This window comes from Kogia breviceps, chromosome 14 (genome assembly GCF_026419965.1).
Source record: "Kogia breviceps isolate mKogBre1 chromosome 14, mKogBre1 haplotype 1, whole genome shotgun sequence".
Lineage (NCBI taxonomy): Eukaryota > Metazoa > Chordata > Mammalia > Artiodactyla > Physeteridae > Kogia > Kogia breviceps.
The window spans coordinates 84,050,877-84,066,678 of record NC_081323.1 but is presented as its reverse complement, the minus strand read 5'-3'; the positions used below and the strand labels follow the sequence as shown (position 1 = coordinate 84,066,678).

The 15,802-nt window shown below is 56.8% G+C and overlaps 1 protein-coding gene across 1 annotated transcript in view; it reads left to right on the top strand.

Annotated features, from left to right (window-relative positions):
* ZAN (zonadhesin) overlaps positions 1-15,476 on the top strand; it is a 28,300-nt gene extending 12,824 nt beyond the window's left edge. Inside the window, 31 exon segments of the mRNA XM_067013709.1 lie at positions 441-598; positions 894-1,149; positions 1,359-1,512; positions 1,515-1,538; positions 1,806-1,941; positions 2,201-2,295; positions 2,596-2,726; positions 2,729-2,774; positions 3,920-3,973; positions 3,976-4,115; positions 4,447-4,510; positions 5,043-5,287; positions 5,375-5,539; positions 5,681-5,805; positions 6,150-6,445; positions 9,225-9,436; positions 9,956-10,117; positions 10,436-10,681; positions 11,173-11,302; positions 11,515-11,678; positions 12,041-12,201; positions 12,462-12,578; positions 12,708-12,826; positions 12,994-13,193; positions 13,297-13,378; positions 13,381-13,425; positions 13,969-14,004; positions 14,007-14,048; positions 14,051-14,107; positions 15,009-15,108; positions 15,343-15,476. Coding sequence (XP_066869810.1) covers positions 441-598; positions 894-1,149; positions 1,359-1,512; positions 1,515-1,538; positions 1,806-1,941; positions 2,201-2,295; positions 2,596-2,726; positions 2,729-2,774; positions 3,920-3,973; positions 3,976-4,115; positions 4,447-4,510; positions 5,043-5,287; positions 5,375-5,539; positions 5,681-5,805; positions 6,150-6,445; positions 9,225-9,436; positions 9,956-10,117; positions 10,436-10,681; positions 11,173-11,302; positions 11,515-11,678; positions 12,041-12,201; positions 12,462-12,578; positions 12,708-12,826; positions 12,994-13,193; positions 13,297-13,378; positions 13,381-13,425; positions 13,969-14,004; positions 14,007-14,048; positions 14,051-14,107; positions 15,009-15,108; positions 15,343-15,409 — 4,029 coding nt within the window. The 3' untranslated portion in view covers positions 15,410-15,476.
* Positions 15,477-15,802: the final 326 nt, after the last annotated feature.

Here is a 15,802-nt window from a genome sequence, read left to right as displayed (position 1 = left end):
GAGGCCCTGTTGAAATGCTGCTTCTTCCTTGAAGCCCTCCTGAGTAGCATCTCTAAACTCTTGTGGCGAGTGCCGATCGTCTGTGTCAATGGCACGAAACTCTCCCTGGGTGCCCTGATTATCGTCTTTGGGTGCCGATGTGTTGGACCGCATGATCTATCTGTTTACATGTTGACTGCCCTCTCTGGACTGTGAGTTCTGTTAGGGCAGAGACCTCATCCATCCAGCTCATTACTGAATCCCTGACGCCTGGCACAGGGCAGATGATAACTGTCTGTTTGAACTAGTGAACAAACAAACAACGGAGTGACTGAACGAGTGAGCGAATGCCAGAGTTTTGCAACTAAGCCTGGAGCTTTGGGATGACACGAATGCCTTCCTGGCGAGCGGATCGGTGATCTGAATAGCAGTGCTAACAGATCAGGGGATAACTTATTTTCCTTCGGTCTGTCCACCAGGTAGGGGAGCCGTGGTTCAGGCCAGGCTGCAGACAGCTCTGCATCTGGGAGGGCAGCAACAGAACTCGCCGTGTGCGGTGGAGGTGCCAGGCCCAGGGGGGGTGTGGTCGGCAGGATGGCATCTATGGCTGCCACGCTCAAGGTGAGCAGTCGAAAGAAGGTGAGCATGGGGGCTGCCCACGTGGCCTCGAGCAAAGGCATGGTCCTGTCCTGAAGCAGAGAGCTGGAGCGTAACCAGGGGGCTGGAAGGCAATTGCCCAGAGCCAAAGCAGCGTCCTCAAGGACCCAGAGAGTGAGGCTGGGGCAGTCCCTGACCTTGACCTCTCCAAGTCACACCGACCACCCCGATGAGCCACGGGTACCATGTTCTAATGTGGACTCGCCAAGATGGCAGCTCAGGGTCAGTGCCTCTCTGAACGCCATCTCCTCCTGCCCGGGGTCCGCCACCTGCACTGTCTCGGGGGACCCCCATTACCTGACATTCGACGGAGCCCTGCACCACTTCATGGGCACCTGCACCTACACCCTGACCCGGCCTTGTTGGTTGAGGTCCCCAGAGAATTACTTCATCGTGAGCGCCGCCAACGAGTTCCGCGGTGGAGACTTGGAGGCCTCCTATGTCAAAGCCGTCCACGTGCAGGTCTTCGACCTCAGAATCTCCGTGATCAAAGGCCTCAAGGTCATGCATGGTGTGTGCCTGCTCCGGCCTCCCCGGCCCCACCCCCAGCCCACGCTGCATCTCTTCTCCGCGTCTCCTTGCCTGCAGGCCCACCTGTCTGGCAGACGCAGCCCCCCGTTTCTGAGACACACCCGCCAGCCCCCTCCTGCTCCCCGGTCCTGGCCTCGTTGTTGTCCTTGTCCCAGGCGCCTTTCCCTACAGTGTCCTCCCTGCCTCTGTAGCTGGACGGTCGCCGGCTGGCCCTGCCCGTGTGGCCTGCACAAGGCCGGGTGAACGTGAGGTCCAGTGGCTCCTTTATCCTCCTCTACGGGGACTTTGGGCTTCAAGTTCACTATGACGGGAACCACCTGGTGGAAGTGACCGTGCCCCCCTCCCACGCGGCCGGCTCTGCGGGATGTGCGGTGAGTTCCCAGGGCACCTGCAGGTGAAGCCGGGGTAACGGGCTGGAGCCTAACCCGGTCCTGCTCATCCACACATCTGATTAGGCGTCCTTGGTGCTCGCCGACCTCTCACTTGGTTGAAGGTGCCGTGCGCTAGGGTAGGCATGAAGGGAAGCCGAAGACGAAGGAAGAGAAAGGACTCATCTTGGTTGGTTGTGTGAAGAGGGAGGGATGCTTCTTGGTCCTGGGGCTGAGTTCAAGCCCTCTGCTGACTGCTCCGTCCCCCAGGGAACTTCAACAACAGCCTAGAGGACAATCTGCAGCCTGATAAAAGGCCTGCAGTCAGCTCCGTGCACCTGGGGGCCTCCTGGAAGCTAAATGAGTTATCTGGGAGTCGGGGAGCTGGACCAGAGGAGGAGGCTTGGTGGGCAGCCTGGAGGTGTTCCCTGTGCGTCCCTAATCTTTCCTGGAGTTGATGACTGATCTGTCTCTTGGGAAGTCCACCTTGAGATCTAACCTTTTGCTTTCCTGCTGCATCTGCTGACCTTACTACTTGAGGCCATCACTCTGTTCTCCTCTCCCATCCTTGTTCCCCTCCCTGTCTCCCTCTCCCCTTTTGCTTTGGCTTTTGGAAAGCTTCCTCCAATCCTAAACTCCTGTCCTTTCCCCTCCTCCTCTGTCAGCTGCTTTGCTGCGGGTGGAAAGCCCCCCAGGTGCCTGGGGAAGAAAGTGACAGACGCCTGGAATAAGAACTGTGATATCTTAATGAAGCCTCAGGGTAAGCCACGCAGGGGGCCACTTTTTGCTCCCCGGGGGACAGGAGACAGAGGAGGGGCACTGAGCAGGGAGGCAGGAAGGGTGAGACAGGAAGCAGTGACCAGAAAGAGGCAGGCGGAGGGAATGCAGGGGCAGTGGTCACCTGGGAACGCTGACGGATCCGTGGGGTTTTTTGCATCTCAGGCAGCAAGTTCGCAATAATTACGGGTTTGGATGGAGATAGATGTTGAATTGGCCCCAGAGCAGCCCGTGGTTCTACTCCCCCCCCGCCCAAGCTTAGTCTCACCTACGTTTCATCCAGGACCCTTCTCCCAGTGCCACGGGGTGGTGGCCCCGCACTCCAGCTTCACCAGTTGCGCGTACGGCCAGTGCGGGGCCAAGGGCCACGCCTCGACCCCGTGCCACTCCCTGTGGGCCTACGCGTCCCTGTTCCCCCCAGCGCAGGCCAGGCCCTCGCCTGGCGGAACACCACCTTCTGCCGTGAGTGACCTGACAGCCCCGAGGAGTCCCCGGAGCCCTGCCCTCTCTCCCTCTCCCTAAATTCTGCTCCTTCGCTCTTCCCTTGGCAGCCAGGCCCCCAGGCCCCACGTGGGACCCTCCTCTGTTCCCCTCTCCCCAGTCCCTCCGAGCCCCGCCCCCATCCGCTACTTGTCTCCCTCTTCCTGGAGCCTCCATCCGATTCTCACTTCGCCAGAAAGTTCCGAGGAACTTTCTCCCAGGAATTCCCTGGCGGTCCAGTGGTTAGGACTCCACGCTTCCACTGCAGGGGGCACGGGTTCGATCCCTGGTTCACATCTCACATGCCATGGGGCGTGGCCCCCCCCCAAAAAAAGTTCTGATCTCATTTGGTTACTGCCTCCTTCCCTTCTTCCCTGGGCCAGCTCTGTGACCTTTCTTCTTTCCCAGAAACGCTTTTTTTTAAAAAAATTGTAGTAAAACATGCAGAACATAAAAATTACCATTGTGACGATTTTTAAGTGTCCAGCGGCATTAAGCACCTTGTTGTGCACCCATCACCGCCATCGCCCCCAGAACTTTTTCATCTTCCCAGACTGAAACTCTTTCCGCATTAAACACTGTAAGTCCCCATCTCCTCCCCCAGCCCCTGGCGACCACCATCTACCCTCTGTCTTTGTGAATCCGAAGACTCTAGGGACCTCATCTAAGTGGAATCACACGGTATTTGTCTTTTTGCGACTCGTTTATTTCACTTAGCGTTATATCCCCAGGGCTCACCATGTGGTAGCAAGTGCCAGAATTTCCTTCTTTTTAAGGCTGAATCATATTCCGTTGTATGATTGGACACCATTTCGTTTATCCTTTCATCTGATGGACATTCCCAGAAACTTTTTTTTTTTTTTTTAAGATTTTTTGGATATGGACCATTTTAAAAGTCTTTATTGAATTTGTTACAGTATTGTTTCTGTTTTATGTTTTCATTTTTTTAGACTCGAGGCATGTGGGATCTTAGCTCCCCAGCCAGGGATGAAACCCGTGCATCCTGCAGTGGAAGGCAAAGTCTAAACCACTGGACGGCCAGGGAAGTCCCTCCCAGGAGCTCTTGATGCCCCAAGGTCAGAGAGCTGGAACTCATTCTTCCTTCCTGAACACCGATTTCTTCTTAGCTCTGAACGGCCCATTGGGCAGCAGCTACAGCACCTGTGCCAACCCCTGCCCGGCCCGAGCACTCCAGCGTACTGCCCGCCCTCGCTGCCCCGTGCCGAGGGCTGCGGGGGCCAGAAAGGCCACAGCCTGAGTGGGACCTCCCGTGTGCCCCTCAGCCAGTGTGGCTGCACCAGCCAGAGGGCCTCCTACCACCCGGTGAGAGGCCAGACCACAGCGGGTGCCCTGCCCTTCCCAGCTCCCCAAGCTTGGGGGCCTGCAAAGGGGTAGGGTGGGCCAGTGCTGGGGGCTGAGGAGCCAATCCAGAAGCCAAGAGCCTGAGAAAGGCTAGCGATGGAGGCGGGCAGCCAAGGGAAGCGAGCCTCATGGGGGCCCTGGGGTGCGGGGGGCTCCGACCGTCTCTGGCTTCCAAGTTTCTATCGGCTCCACCGCTGCCTGCGCCCCACAGGTCGGGGGGAGCTGGTACACGGGCAACACCTGCTCCAGGCTCTGCACCAGTTCCGCTCACAGCAACGTCTCCTGCCTCCAGACCGCCTGCAAGCCTGGCCAGATGTGTGGGTCCCAGGATGGGCTGATACGGTGCCGGGCGGCAGGTAGGCCTCCGCTGAGCATGGAGGAGGACCTTCAGCCACCAAGACCAACTCTCTGCAACTCCCCCTCTGTCGAGAAGGGCTCCTCGGGGTTCACTCCTGCCTCCCCATGGCAGCCGTGGACCTAGACGGGATTTTTTTTTTTTTTTTTTTTGCGGTACGCGGGCCTCTCACCGCTGTGGCCTCCTCTCCTGTTGCGGAGCACAGGCTCTGGACGCGCAGGCTCGGCGGCCACGGCTCACAGGCCCAGCTGCTCCACGGCACGTGGGATCTTCCCGGACCGGGGCATGAACCCGTGTCCCCTGCATCGGCAGGCGGGCTCTCAACCACTGCGCCACCAGGGAAGCCCTAGACGGGATATTATAAGTCCCTCCCTGGCCGAATGATATCTGCTTCCCCTCCTCATGTCAAGTCTTTTCTTTGTCTCCTTCCCTTCTGAGGCTCCCTCTCCTCCACATCCTTTCCCTGAAGCAGGGGAGAAGGCCTGTTCTTGCTAGAGGCTGGACCACCCCTCAGCCACCTGTCTGTCCTCCAGGGATGGGAGAGTGCTGCATCCGCGACACGTCCCACTACGTAAGCTTCGATGGCAGTTACCATGCAGTCAGGGGCACCTGCACTTACGTCTTGGTGAAAATATGCCCCTCCACCACGGACCTGCCTTTCTTCAAGATCAGTGGCGAGAATGGGAAGCAGGAAGACCAGCCCCACACTTTCTACCTCCGCCAGGTCCACGTGGACATCTTTAATACCCCGGTCACCCTGAAGAGGGACCAAGTGCTGGTGAGCGAGGCAGGCGGGGAGGACATGGGCTCTGGGGACGGGGCTCTGGTCCTCCTTCCTGCTCACGGGTCCTGCCCTCCTCTGTAGATCAATGGCACACGAGTCACCCTCCCGGCGACCACCCAGATCCGGGGAGTCAAAGTCATTTCCAGGGACGGCTATACCGTGCTCACCATCGACATTGGGGTGCAAGTCAAGTTTGACGGCAGTGGTTTCCTAGAGGTCCAAATCCCCAAAGCCTGTTATGAAAAGGTGAGGAAAGCACCTGGGTCTCTTCGGAGGGGAGTCAGCCTGCAGGGAGGGGGGCGCCTTTCTCTTTAAGGGGTTGCCAACAAAAAATGCCCTCTGCCATCCCTGGCGCTGAAGATCCCTCCATCCCCTCTGCGCACCCAGACCTGCGGCATGTGCGGGAACTTCAACGGCGAGGAAGAAGACGAACTGTTGATGCCTAATGACGAGCTCGCCCTGGATGACGTCGTGTATGTGGGCAGTTGGCAAGACAAGGAGATCGACCCAAAGTAATGGTCCCCGAAGACTCTCTGCCTTTCCCTAGGAACACGAGTTGGGATTCTAGACTGTATGGCCCACCTGGGATGGGAAGACCAGAGAGGTCCTTTGTGCGTGTCACTTGACAGGCGATGGCGTCTGGGTCCCAGGAACCTATATGGGGAAACGAGAAAGTCTTCTCGTCTTGGCTTTGAAACGTGGGAGGAGACCGAGGCCACGTGGAAGGCTGGCCAGAGCCCAGGCCAGCTTCCCAGTGAAGACAGGAGGGGTCTTCAGGGTATGCTTTGGGAGCGCCAAGTCATTATCGTAGATGAGGCAGTGGCTGTCCCTGTGATGACGCCCTTTCCCTTCCCAGTTGCCAAGAAGATGACAGGAAGACCGAAGCAGAACCTCAGGAGAAGCCAAATACAAACTGCCGGGCAGCCGAGCTGCCAAGAGCCCAGGAGCGATGCCAGGCGGCTCTTCGGGCTCCCGCCTGGGTGAAGCGTGCCACCCGCGTGCTTCTCAGTCCCTTCTTGCTCAGATGTAGCCACAGCCTCTGTGAGTTTGGAGGCCTCGACCATGCCCCCTGCCAGTCTCTGCAAGCCTTCGGGGCCGCCTGCCAGGCCCAGGGGATCAAGCCTCCCATCTGGAGGAACAGCAGCTTCTGCCGTGAGTGTGTCCTCAGCACCCCCCCCCAAACTGCCCCCAAGCGCTCTTTCCATCCGTGTATCTCTGAAAGCTCCCCCATTCTCCATTTCAGGTGTCCCCGACCTATTTCTGACCTCATTTTCTCTGATGTGGACCATTTAGAGCGAGCTCTCAGCTAGTGCCCCAAACCACCAGGACCGCACGGGCTGCTTGTCAGCAGCTCCTTTCCAAAAGAAATGTGATCATGGTAGGCCCCTGCACGGCTGTTGCCTGCAAGTCCAAGCTCCTCTCTGAGATGTTTGAGAGATCCTGCAAGCTGTGCCTCTCCCCCACCCCCCTTTCCTGTGTGCCAGCATCACCTGCATCTCAGACCATCCCATTCCCCACGCAGGCCTCGCTTTCCCACACCCCCCTCCCTGCCTTTATACATACCACGCCCTGCACCCGAACGGTTCTCTCTTCTCCCCTCCTGGCAGACTCTGAGGCATCCTCCTCTAGATCTTTCCTTTAAAACAATTTTTAAAAATTATTATTCACATACCATATTCTTCTACCCTTTAAAAGTCTACAATTTACTGATTTTCAGGATCTTCACAAAGTTGTACAACCAGCACCACTATCTAATTCCAGAACCTTTTATTTTTATTTATTGATTTAGGCTGTGCCGGGTCTTAGTTGCAGCGTGCGTATGGGTTCTAGTTCCCTGACCAGGGATCGAACCCCGGGCCCCCTGCATTGGGAGCGCGGAGTCTTACCCACTGGACCGCCAGGGAAGTCCCCAAGAACATTTTAAATTTCGAAACAGTGATTACGGTGCTCTTCCTATGTGATGCATTCCTATGGTTCAAAAACTTTGAAAGTATTAAAAGATTCCCACTGAAAAGTCTCCCTCTCGCCCTGACCCCAGGGGCCCAGGTCCCAGCCTGCTCTTTTCAGCGTCTGAGTATTTTTCCAAAAGTCTTTTATTTCTGCACATGCAGGCAAATGCAAATTTATTTTCTGCATTTTCTTACAAACAGCAGACGGGACACAGTGGTTTGCACTTTTTTTTTTTTTTTTTTCACTTGACAAACTAGCTTGGCGGTCCTTGCCCGTCAGATATGTAAAGAGTATCCTCATTCTCTTTTGCAGCTGTGTCATAATTCATTTATCATAATTTATTTAACTAGTCTTCTAGCGATGGACTTTCTAGTTGTCTCCAGTCTTTTGCTATTGCAAACAGTGCTGCAAGGATAACCTTATGCAGATACAATTCTCTACGTGTGTGTCTCTTATCTGTAGGATACATTTGTAGACCTGGAACTGTTGGATCAAGGATTGTGTGGACTTGTGCTTTGGAGAGATGTTGCCAAATGGCCTTCCGTAGGGGTTGAGGAATTTACATTCCCACCAGCAACATACGCGAGTGCCCATTTCCCCCCAGACTGGCCAACACACAGCATTATTGTGCGTTTGGAGTTTTGCCTATCTGATATGTGAAAGATAAAAAGAGTCTTAATTGGTATTTTTCCTATTATGAGTGAAGCTGTGCATTCTTTCATATGTTCAGGAGCAATGTGGATTTCCCTTTCTGTGATCTCTTCATACCCGTTCACCATTTTTTCCACTGGTTTGTTGGTCTTTGTTGAACTATTTTATAGATGTCCTTTGTCTACTACAGAGAGTAGCTCTTCATTAGTGCCATGAGTGACAAAACGTTTTTCCAGGTCTCTTTTTTTCATCTTCCACTCTTTTTTACCGTGCAGAAAACATATATATATATATATGTATTTATGAGGTCAAATATAATAGTCTTTGTTTTATGGCTTCTGCAGTTTGAGCCTTAGTTACAAACGGCTTCCCCACTCTGAAGTTAAAAAAGAATTTGCCTGTGTTTTGCTCTAGTATTTGTATGGTTTCTTTTTTTTAATATTTAAATGTTTGATCCATGGGGATTTATCCTGGTGTGTAGGATGAGAACTGAATCAACTTTGTGTTTATTTTTTCCCAGTATTATTAAATGACCAGTCTCTCTTTGTCCACTGACTCAGATGCTATGATTTATATTAAATTCCCACACGTATTTGGATCCCTCTCTGGGCCTTTTTCTCCACTTCCATTGCTCCATTTATCTTCATTTACTAGCAGCACAATGTTGTAGCCATTGAGAGGTTAGATAGTGTTTAGATTTCCGGTAAGGACATACACTACCTACTGTTTTGGGGTTTTTTTGTTGTGTTTTGTTTTAGAATTTTCCCAGCTTTTCTGCTTTCTTTATATCCTCATTTCCACATTAATATCACCCTGTCCTATGAAAAAACAAAACAAAATCCTGTTGGTGTATTTTTTGGGGATCGTATTAAATGTATAATTAGAGAGGGACTTCCCTGGCAGTCCAGTGGTTAGGATTCTGCGCTTCCATGGGGGCCACAAGTTCGATCCCTGGTCGGGGAACTAAGATCCCACATGGCGCGTGGCGCGGCCAAGTAAACTAAATAATAATAATAATTTAATTAACTTAGGGAGGACTGACATCTTCCCATCTGTGAACATTTCCATTTGTTTGCAACTACTTCTACTTAAAGGGCTTTATTTAGCTCCTGCAGCAGGGTGGATACCTCCCTGCCCTGTGCTCCTGTCACACCTCGTACACACACGCCAGTCACATGCTTACTGACCAGATGCACCGGGGTCGCGCTGCTGCGGCTGCTGGCTGACCTCGGATTCCCACGCCAAGTGGGGAGAACCATTCTTGCTCTTTTCCGTCCTCAGAGCCAGCACACAGCCCACTCTCAGTCGATGTTCCCCCCAACCCCTCCAGCTCTGGACTGCTCCGCCCAGAGCGCCTACACCACCTGCGTTCCCTCCTGCCCTCCTTCCTGCTGGGACCCGGAAGGCCAGTGCAAAGGCTCCAGAGTGCCCTCCACCTGCGAGGAGGGCTGTGTCTGTGAGCCCGGCTCTGTGCTCAGTGGACGGCAGTGTGTACCCAGGAGCCAGTGCAGCTGCAGGGACGCCCAGGGTCACTCCCTCCCTGTGGGTGGGGGCAGGAAGTAGGGGTGGGGGCAACACACCTTTGGGATGCCATGTTCTCCTTTCCTGTGCCTCTCTCGGCCTGGGCCACCCACGCCTCTACCTCTGGCCCTGGGTGTGGAGGCCGGTGATGGGGCAGGGTGGCCTCCTGCCAGGCCTGGGCTAGAGGGTGCGTGGTTTGGGTTTGGGGACTGAGAAATGCAAACCACAGGGATGCAGCCCGGTAGGGTGGCTTTGCTTTGAATCCTGATGGTACCACTCACGAGTCAGGGGACCTCTGTGACCTCAGTTTCCTCATCTGTAAGATGGGTTCAGCAGTACCTCCTGAGCAGCCTGTGTGAGACACACCGAGCACAATGCCTCTAGGGGGCGGTGCAGGTCCATAAGGGTGCAGGTGGCACCGGGACTGCCTCCGGCCCCGTGCCAAGTGAGCCATCAGACTGTAGGCTTAGGCTGAAGTCGTCGAGGAAAGAGAGCTGCCCCTTCCCTTCTCACTCCCCGTTCTTCCTGCGGCGTCTGCAGGCGGGTAAGTCCTGCTTCTCCAGAGGCTGCTCCACGAGGTGTGCCTGCAGAGTGGGCACCGTTCACTGCTGGCCCTTCACCTGCCCCTCGGGCTCCCGGTGCTAGCCCAACGAACACGGCAAAGAGTACTGCGCACCCGAGAGAAAGGGGGCCCTCGGGGAGGTGGAGCCAGAGGGGCCTGGGCGGGGGCTCTGGAGAGGGAGCAGCCCGGCGCGGGCAGGGGTGACCCTAGGCTCTCAGCTCTTACCAGCTCCCTGGTCACCTGCATGATCCTCTCTGGGATCTGCTATCTTAAGGGCAAAAAGAGGGAACCAGACAAGGAGATCCTCTCAAGCTGGGAGAGGGAGAAAGTGGAAGATCAAGTCCACGGGAGCCCAGGGCTGAGAGGGAAGGTGACAGGAGGCCCCAGGCAGGTGAGGGGCTCTGGGGCAGTTTACATCGCTCAGGGTGCCTTCTCAGCGTTGGCCCTTCTTTTCAGAGTCGGAGCAATGCACAGTTTACGGGGACCCCGGTTACCACACACTGGATGGCCTCAGCTACCGCTTCCAGGGCCACGTGACCTAATTTCTGATCAAGACCTCGGACGTGCTCCCCGACGGGGTGGAGCCCTTGGTCGTGGAGGGCCGCAGCAAGGTGTATCCGTCCTTCAACCCCATCTTCCTGCACGAAATCATCGTGATGGTCCACGGCCACACAGTTCAGCTCCAGACGGAACTGGGACTTGTAGTAAGAGCCAGGCCAGGCCGGGAGGGTCTGGGGAGGCAGGTCGGGCCACCGGAGGCCACCTGGAGCAGGTGAAGCCAGGACTCTGTGTTCCCTGGGAAGTTCCCAGCAGAGGCTGCCTGGTTTTGGAAATCAGAATCAGTGCCACACTCACCTCCTTGCGGCGGGGGGCAGAGGAGGACAGTGAGATTGCACACAGGTGGGAGAGAGGCGGGGTGCGGGGGGGAAGCTCGTGCAGTGAGAGGGTGGAGCTGTGCTAAAGAAGCGCCGGGGCACCCACCTGCCAGTTTCTTTGCAAGGAAGGGGCTGAGGCTGCAACAGAAGCAGACCTCAGGGAGGCCTTTGCCACTCGGGGTAGCAAAGCTTCCTGCGGTATCTCGTTCCCCGGAATGACGGCACCGAGAGGTACCAAGCTGTGCAGAGAGACAGAGGCCAAAGCGGCAGAGGGTCACCTTGACTCAGGCCTCCGTGCCGCTCCTGTCTGCCTTCTCCAGGTCAAGGGTCAGAAGATGGCTACCCCCTACGAGCCCAACGACCCGCTGCGGGTCACCGTGCGAGGCCATCGCCTGTATCTGGTCACAGACTTTGAGCTGGTCATCAGCTTCAATGGAAAGAACAATGCAGGTCCCTGAGCGTGGGGACCGGGGGGCCGAAGGGACATTCCAAGCATGGGGCTAGGGAGAACCACGTCTTGGGCTGAGCGTGGTGAAGGGACCTCTGCCTGGGAGTGGGGCCCCCGAGCTCCAGGGGAGGACCCAGGGGGGGTGGTAGGAAGTGACGAGGTGGGGAGTTTCGATTCTGGGCCCCCTCCCTCCTGCGGTGATCTCCCTGCCCAGCACGCGCGTACCGGAGGCTTGTGCACGGCCTGTGCAGCAGCTGTGGCCAGAACAAGAGGAATGATTTCACGCTGCCCAACGGCGCCCTCGCCCAGAACCTCCTTGTCTTTGGCAACAGTTGGGAGGTGAAGAAGACCAAGGGAGGCCTTCCCCCGCTTCTCAGGGTGAGAGGGCTGGGGCTCTGAGCAGGGAGGCCCCGGGCTCGGGGAGGGGCGCGGGGAGGGGTGGTGAGCGACACCGTAGTGTCTGTTTACACACCCCGCTCACCCCTATATCCCCAGCAGAGGAGGAACCCCGAGGTCAAGGGCTCAGACTGGCCTAATTCTCCTAAGCCCATCGTTTCTTTCCCCTCCCACTGACTGTGGGGCACCTGCCCCATGGATCCCGGTCTGTGCCCGAGCCCTCCCCTCCCATCCCCTCCCCAGGTCTGTGCCCGAGCCTCCCCTCCCATCCCCTCCCCAGTTCCTCCTAGGTTCACAGCCAGGCTGGGCCTCACCTGGCCCTTCACTGTCTCTGCCCCCGGGAGGTACAAGAGGAGGAAGTGAAAGAAGAAGAGGCGTCAGGCTTTCACGTGTCAGGAGGCAGGCCAGAGCTCATCGAGCACACACAGGCGTGTAGGGTGCTGCTGGACCCCCAGGGCCCCTTCGCTGCCTGCCACCAGCCTGTGGCCCCGGAACCCTTCCTGGAGTGAGTCGGGGACCCAGGACACATGGGAATGGCCTTTCTCCATGTCCTGGGGCCTGTTCTCTGATCGGCTGGCTCTCTGTTGGGCACAGTTCTCTCTGTGGCCTTGGTACCTTGTCTCTCTCTCTCTCACACACACACACACACACACACGCACACACACGCACACTGCCTGGTGGGGCTTCCAGGGCCTCTTCTGTGGGGCCGGGTCTCCTTGCCTCCCCCTCTCTGACAGCACCCAGCTGCCCCTGCCATCCCCCCAGGCACCGTGTGTCTGATCTGTGTGCCGCCCGGGACCCCAAAGAGCAGGAGGAGCTGCGTTGCCAGGTCCTCAGCGGCTACGCCATCATCTGCCAGGAGGCGGGACCACACCCGCTGCGGTGAGGCCCCGCCCTTCCCCGGCAGTGGGCTCCTCACCTCCTCCCCCGCCCCCGGCCATTTCCACACTCTGCTGTGCTCTGAGCCCCCACCGGTACCCGCACCTTGGCTTCCTGCCTTGGTTCCCCCAGCCCTGAGCCTTCCCCTTGTCAACGTCCTCCCGAGCGAACTCCTTCTCTGCCCTCACCCGAAGCCCCGTCCCCCCGTCCCCCCATCCCCCTGTCCTGCTCCCATCTTTGCTCCACCTCAGGTGCTGCTGTCACAGACAAAAAGACACATAAAGCTGGTCCACTCTTCTGGCTCCCCTGCCTCTACCAAGCTCTGTGCTCTGTTGGGTGACCTCGTTCCCCATACGTGGGGGGCCAGCCCCAGCGCAGCCACCTTCTGACTATGACTCTGTGCCCTCTGTCCCCTCAGCCTTGCCGTGTCCAGCCATTACCGTCTATCAGAGATGCATGACACCCTGCCCAGCCTCCTGTGCCACCCTGGCAGCTCCCAGGGACTGCAAGGGCCCCTGTGTGGAGGGCTGTGCCAGCCTCCCAGGCTACATCTACAGTGGTGCCCAGAGCCTCCCCCTGGCCCACTGCGGCTGCACCAGCAATGGCATCCACTACCAGGTCCGGGCTGGAGGTGGGAGGCCTCGGGAGAGCAGAGGCGCACAGGAGAGCCAGACTCTGGAGGTGAACCAGAGCCCCACCTCCCGCCCTTCTCGCTCTCCAGCAGGGTGACAGCTTCGTGGCCGACGATTGCTCCCAGCGCTGCCCCTGTGCCAGCTCGGGGGTCCTGCTGTGTGAGCCCCTCAGAAGGAGATCTGCACCCCGGGGAACCTCACTCGTGGCTGCTTCCGAGGTGAGCCTGGACCGGCGCTTGGCTTTAAGCTGCCCTCATACCCTTGGGAGCGGGCAGGGGGTGGGGGTGGAGGTGGAGGTGTCTCTGGACCGGGGAGCATCCCTCCCAGTCCTGTGCCTGGGACTCCATCTCATCAGTGTCAGGAAGTTGGTGCCGTGCCATCCCACTCTGTCTTTTTCGGGAGGGACAAAGGCACAGGCCCTGCCTTCTCCGAGCCTCTGCTCTCTGCCGGGCTCTGTGCTGGGCCCTTTGCCTGGCGTCAGCTTCCCAGGATTTCCTTTAGTCCTTACTCACCACTTGGGGGTAAGCACAGCAGCCCCACTTTATAGCTAAAGAAAATGGAGTTCAGAGAGGGTAAGCAGTTTCCCCAGAGCTCCAGGGGTGTAGAGCCAGGCCTGGAAACCCGGCCAGCGAACCCTGGCGAGTCTCTGCCAGCTGCTGCTTTCTTCCCTGGCGTCCCAGCCCCCAGGCCCCTCTCCCTGGCTGTGGGTGTCCCCTCAGAACCCCCCTCCCACCCCCTCTCACCCCCTTCCATCCTTGCAGACAGCCCGTGCCTACAGAACCCCTGTCAGAATGATGCTGGTGCCAGGAGCAGGAAACCCACTTCACCTGTGAGTGGGAGCTTGGTACGGGGGCCCCCTCCGCATGTAGCTTCGGGATGTGCCACCCCCTAAAAAGCCAGGCAAGAACTTCAGCCCAGGCCCTGTATCCTCACAGCCCCTCCCCCACAAACGATGGCCGCGGAATTATCCCATATATATAATATTAGCCTATAATATCTATTATATATGTATAACAGAGAGTATAGTATCAATGTTGTATATTACTATATGATATATAATATATATATTATGTATAATATGTAATATCATATATATTATAGTATATTATTATACTGTAATAATATAATATTATAATACGATCCCTACAGACTAGCCGGATCAGTGTCCCTTTGCCCATGTCCTACCCATGCACTCTGGAACCTTCTCTCTGATCCTGAGCTCCCCACTTCTGAGATCCGTATGCCTCACCCTGCTGTTATTCCCCTCTCTTGCGCCCCTCTGAGCCTCCAGCACCTCTTATTGGTATTCTCCATCCCAGACTGTAATTCCTGTGAGCCTCTGGGCCAGCGGTTCCCCAACTTTATCCTCGTGCCTACGATCGGGGTGGAGCAGGGCTGTCTTGTTTACTTTGTTCATTCTGGGACTCATCCCCAGAGATTTGGATTCAGTAGGTCTGGAGGGGGCCCCAGAGATCTGCATTTTTCGCAAGCTCCCAGGTGACCGATGGAAGTGATGCCTGGGCTACGCTTGGAGAAGCACTGACCGACATAATACCCTGGAGTCTAGGGGACCAACTGGATAAACATCCCCTTAGAAGGTTCATGGGAGTTGTGTGTCCAGAAGCAGGAGGGCAGCGCCGAGGCCTTGAAACCCCTGCGAGCAGCAGCCTCCTAGAGGGAGAACCGGCCACCAGGGATGTCGGGGAGGCAGTCCCTCCAGGCTGGCAGCCGAGGACTGAAAGGGAGCGTCTCTGCCGCCCCTCCCTATCCCACATCCCTATTTCTCTTCCCCACGCCCCAGAAGCCTCCAACTTTGTGGTCATCCTGTTGGGGTTGCTGGTGCCTGTGCTGGTCGTAGTGTCAGCGGTGAGCAGAGAATGCATTTCCAGGAAGAGGAGGAGGTGAGTTTCAGGAAAGGGGAGGAGGAGGGGCTGCTGGTAGGGGAGCAGACATGGGGAGCGGGCGCCGACCTTCCAGCCGGGGTCTGTTCCCCACGCCCTCTAAGGAGACAATGCAGAGCCAGACCAGAGACGAGCTGCCAGGTACCCGGAGAGCACCAGCGCCACCGTGCACAGCTTTGGCTCCGGGGAAGTCGAGTCTGCTTCTAACACAAGGGTTTCTCGCTTTCTCCGCAGATTTTGCTCCAGAGCATGCCTTCAAAGTCGCTCAGTTTTGAGTTGTCCACAGAAGAAGGAGACATAAAATTGTTTATTTTTGAGATGTGAATTTGCACATGATTCTGGTGGAGAAAGGCTCTGTGAGGGGGGGTCTCGAGGGGAGAAGTAGGAGGGAGACGGGGTGTGAGGGTCTGGGGCTGCGGGCTCCACAGTGTCCAGAGGGGAGGGGAACAGAGGTCTGAGGAGGTGAGGGGCTGTCTGTCCCTTAGACAAAGCCACGTGAGGGTGGACCGCCCACCCTCCGGCTTCGGGGATACAGGAGAAAAGACTTCACCCCAGGAATCTTCGTTCTTGGTGGACTTGGCCTCGGAGCTCCCCACCAGCAGGTAGTGAAAGGTGATCCTGAGGTTTTACATTTCTAACAACGAGACTAAGGCGCTGGGCAGAGGCTAAGGATTGGGAATGTGGCTTTTTCCAA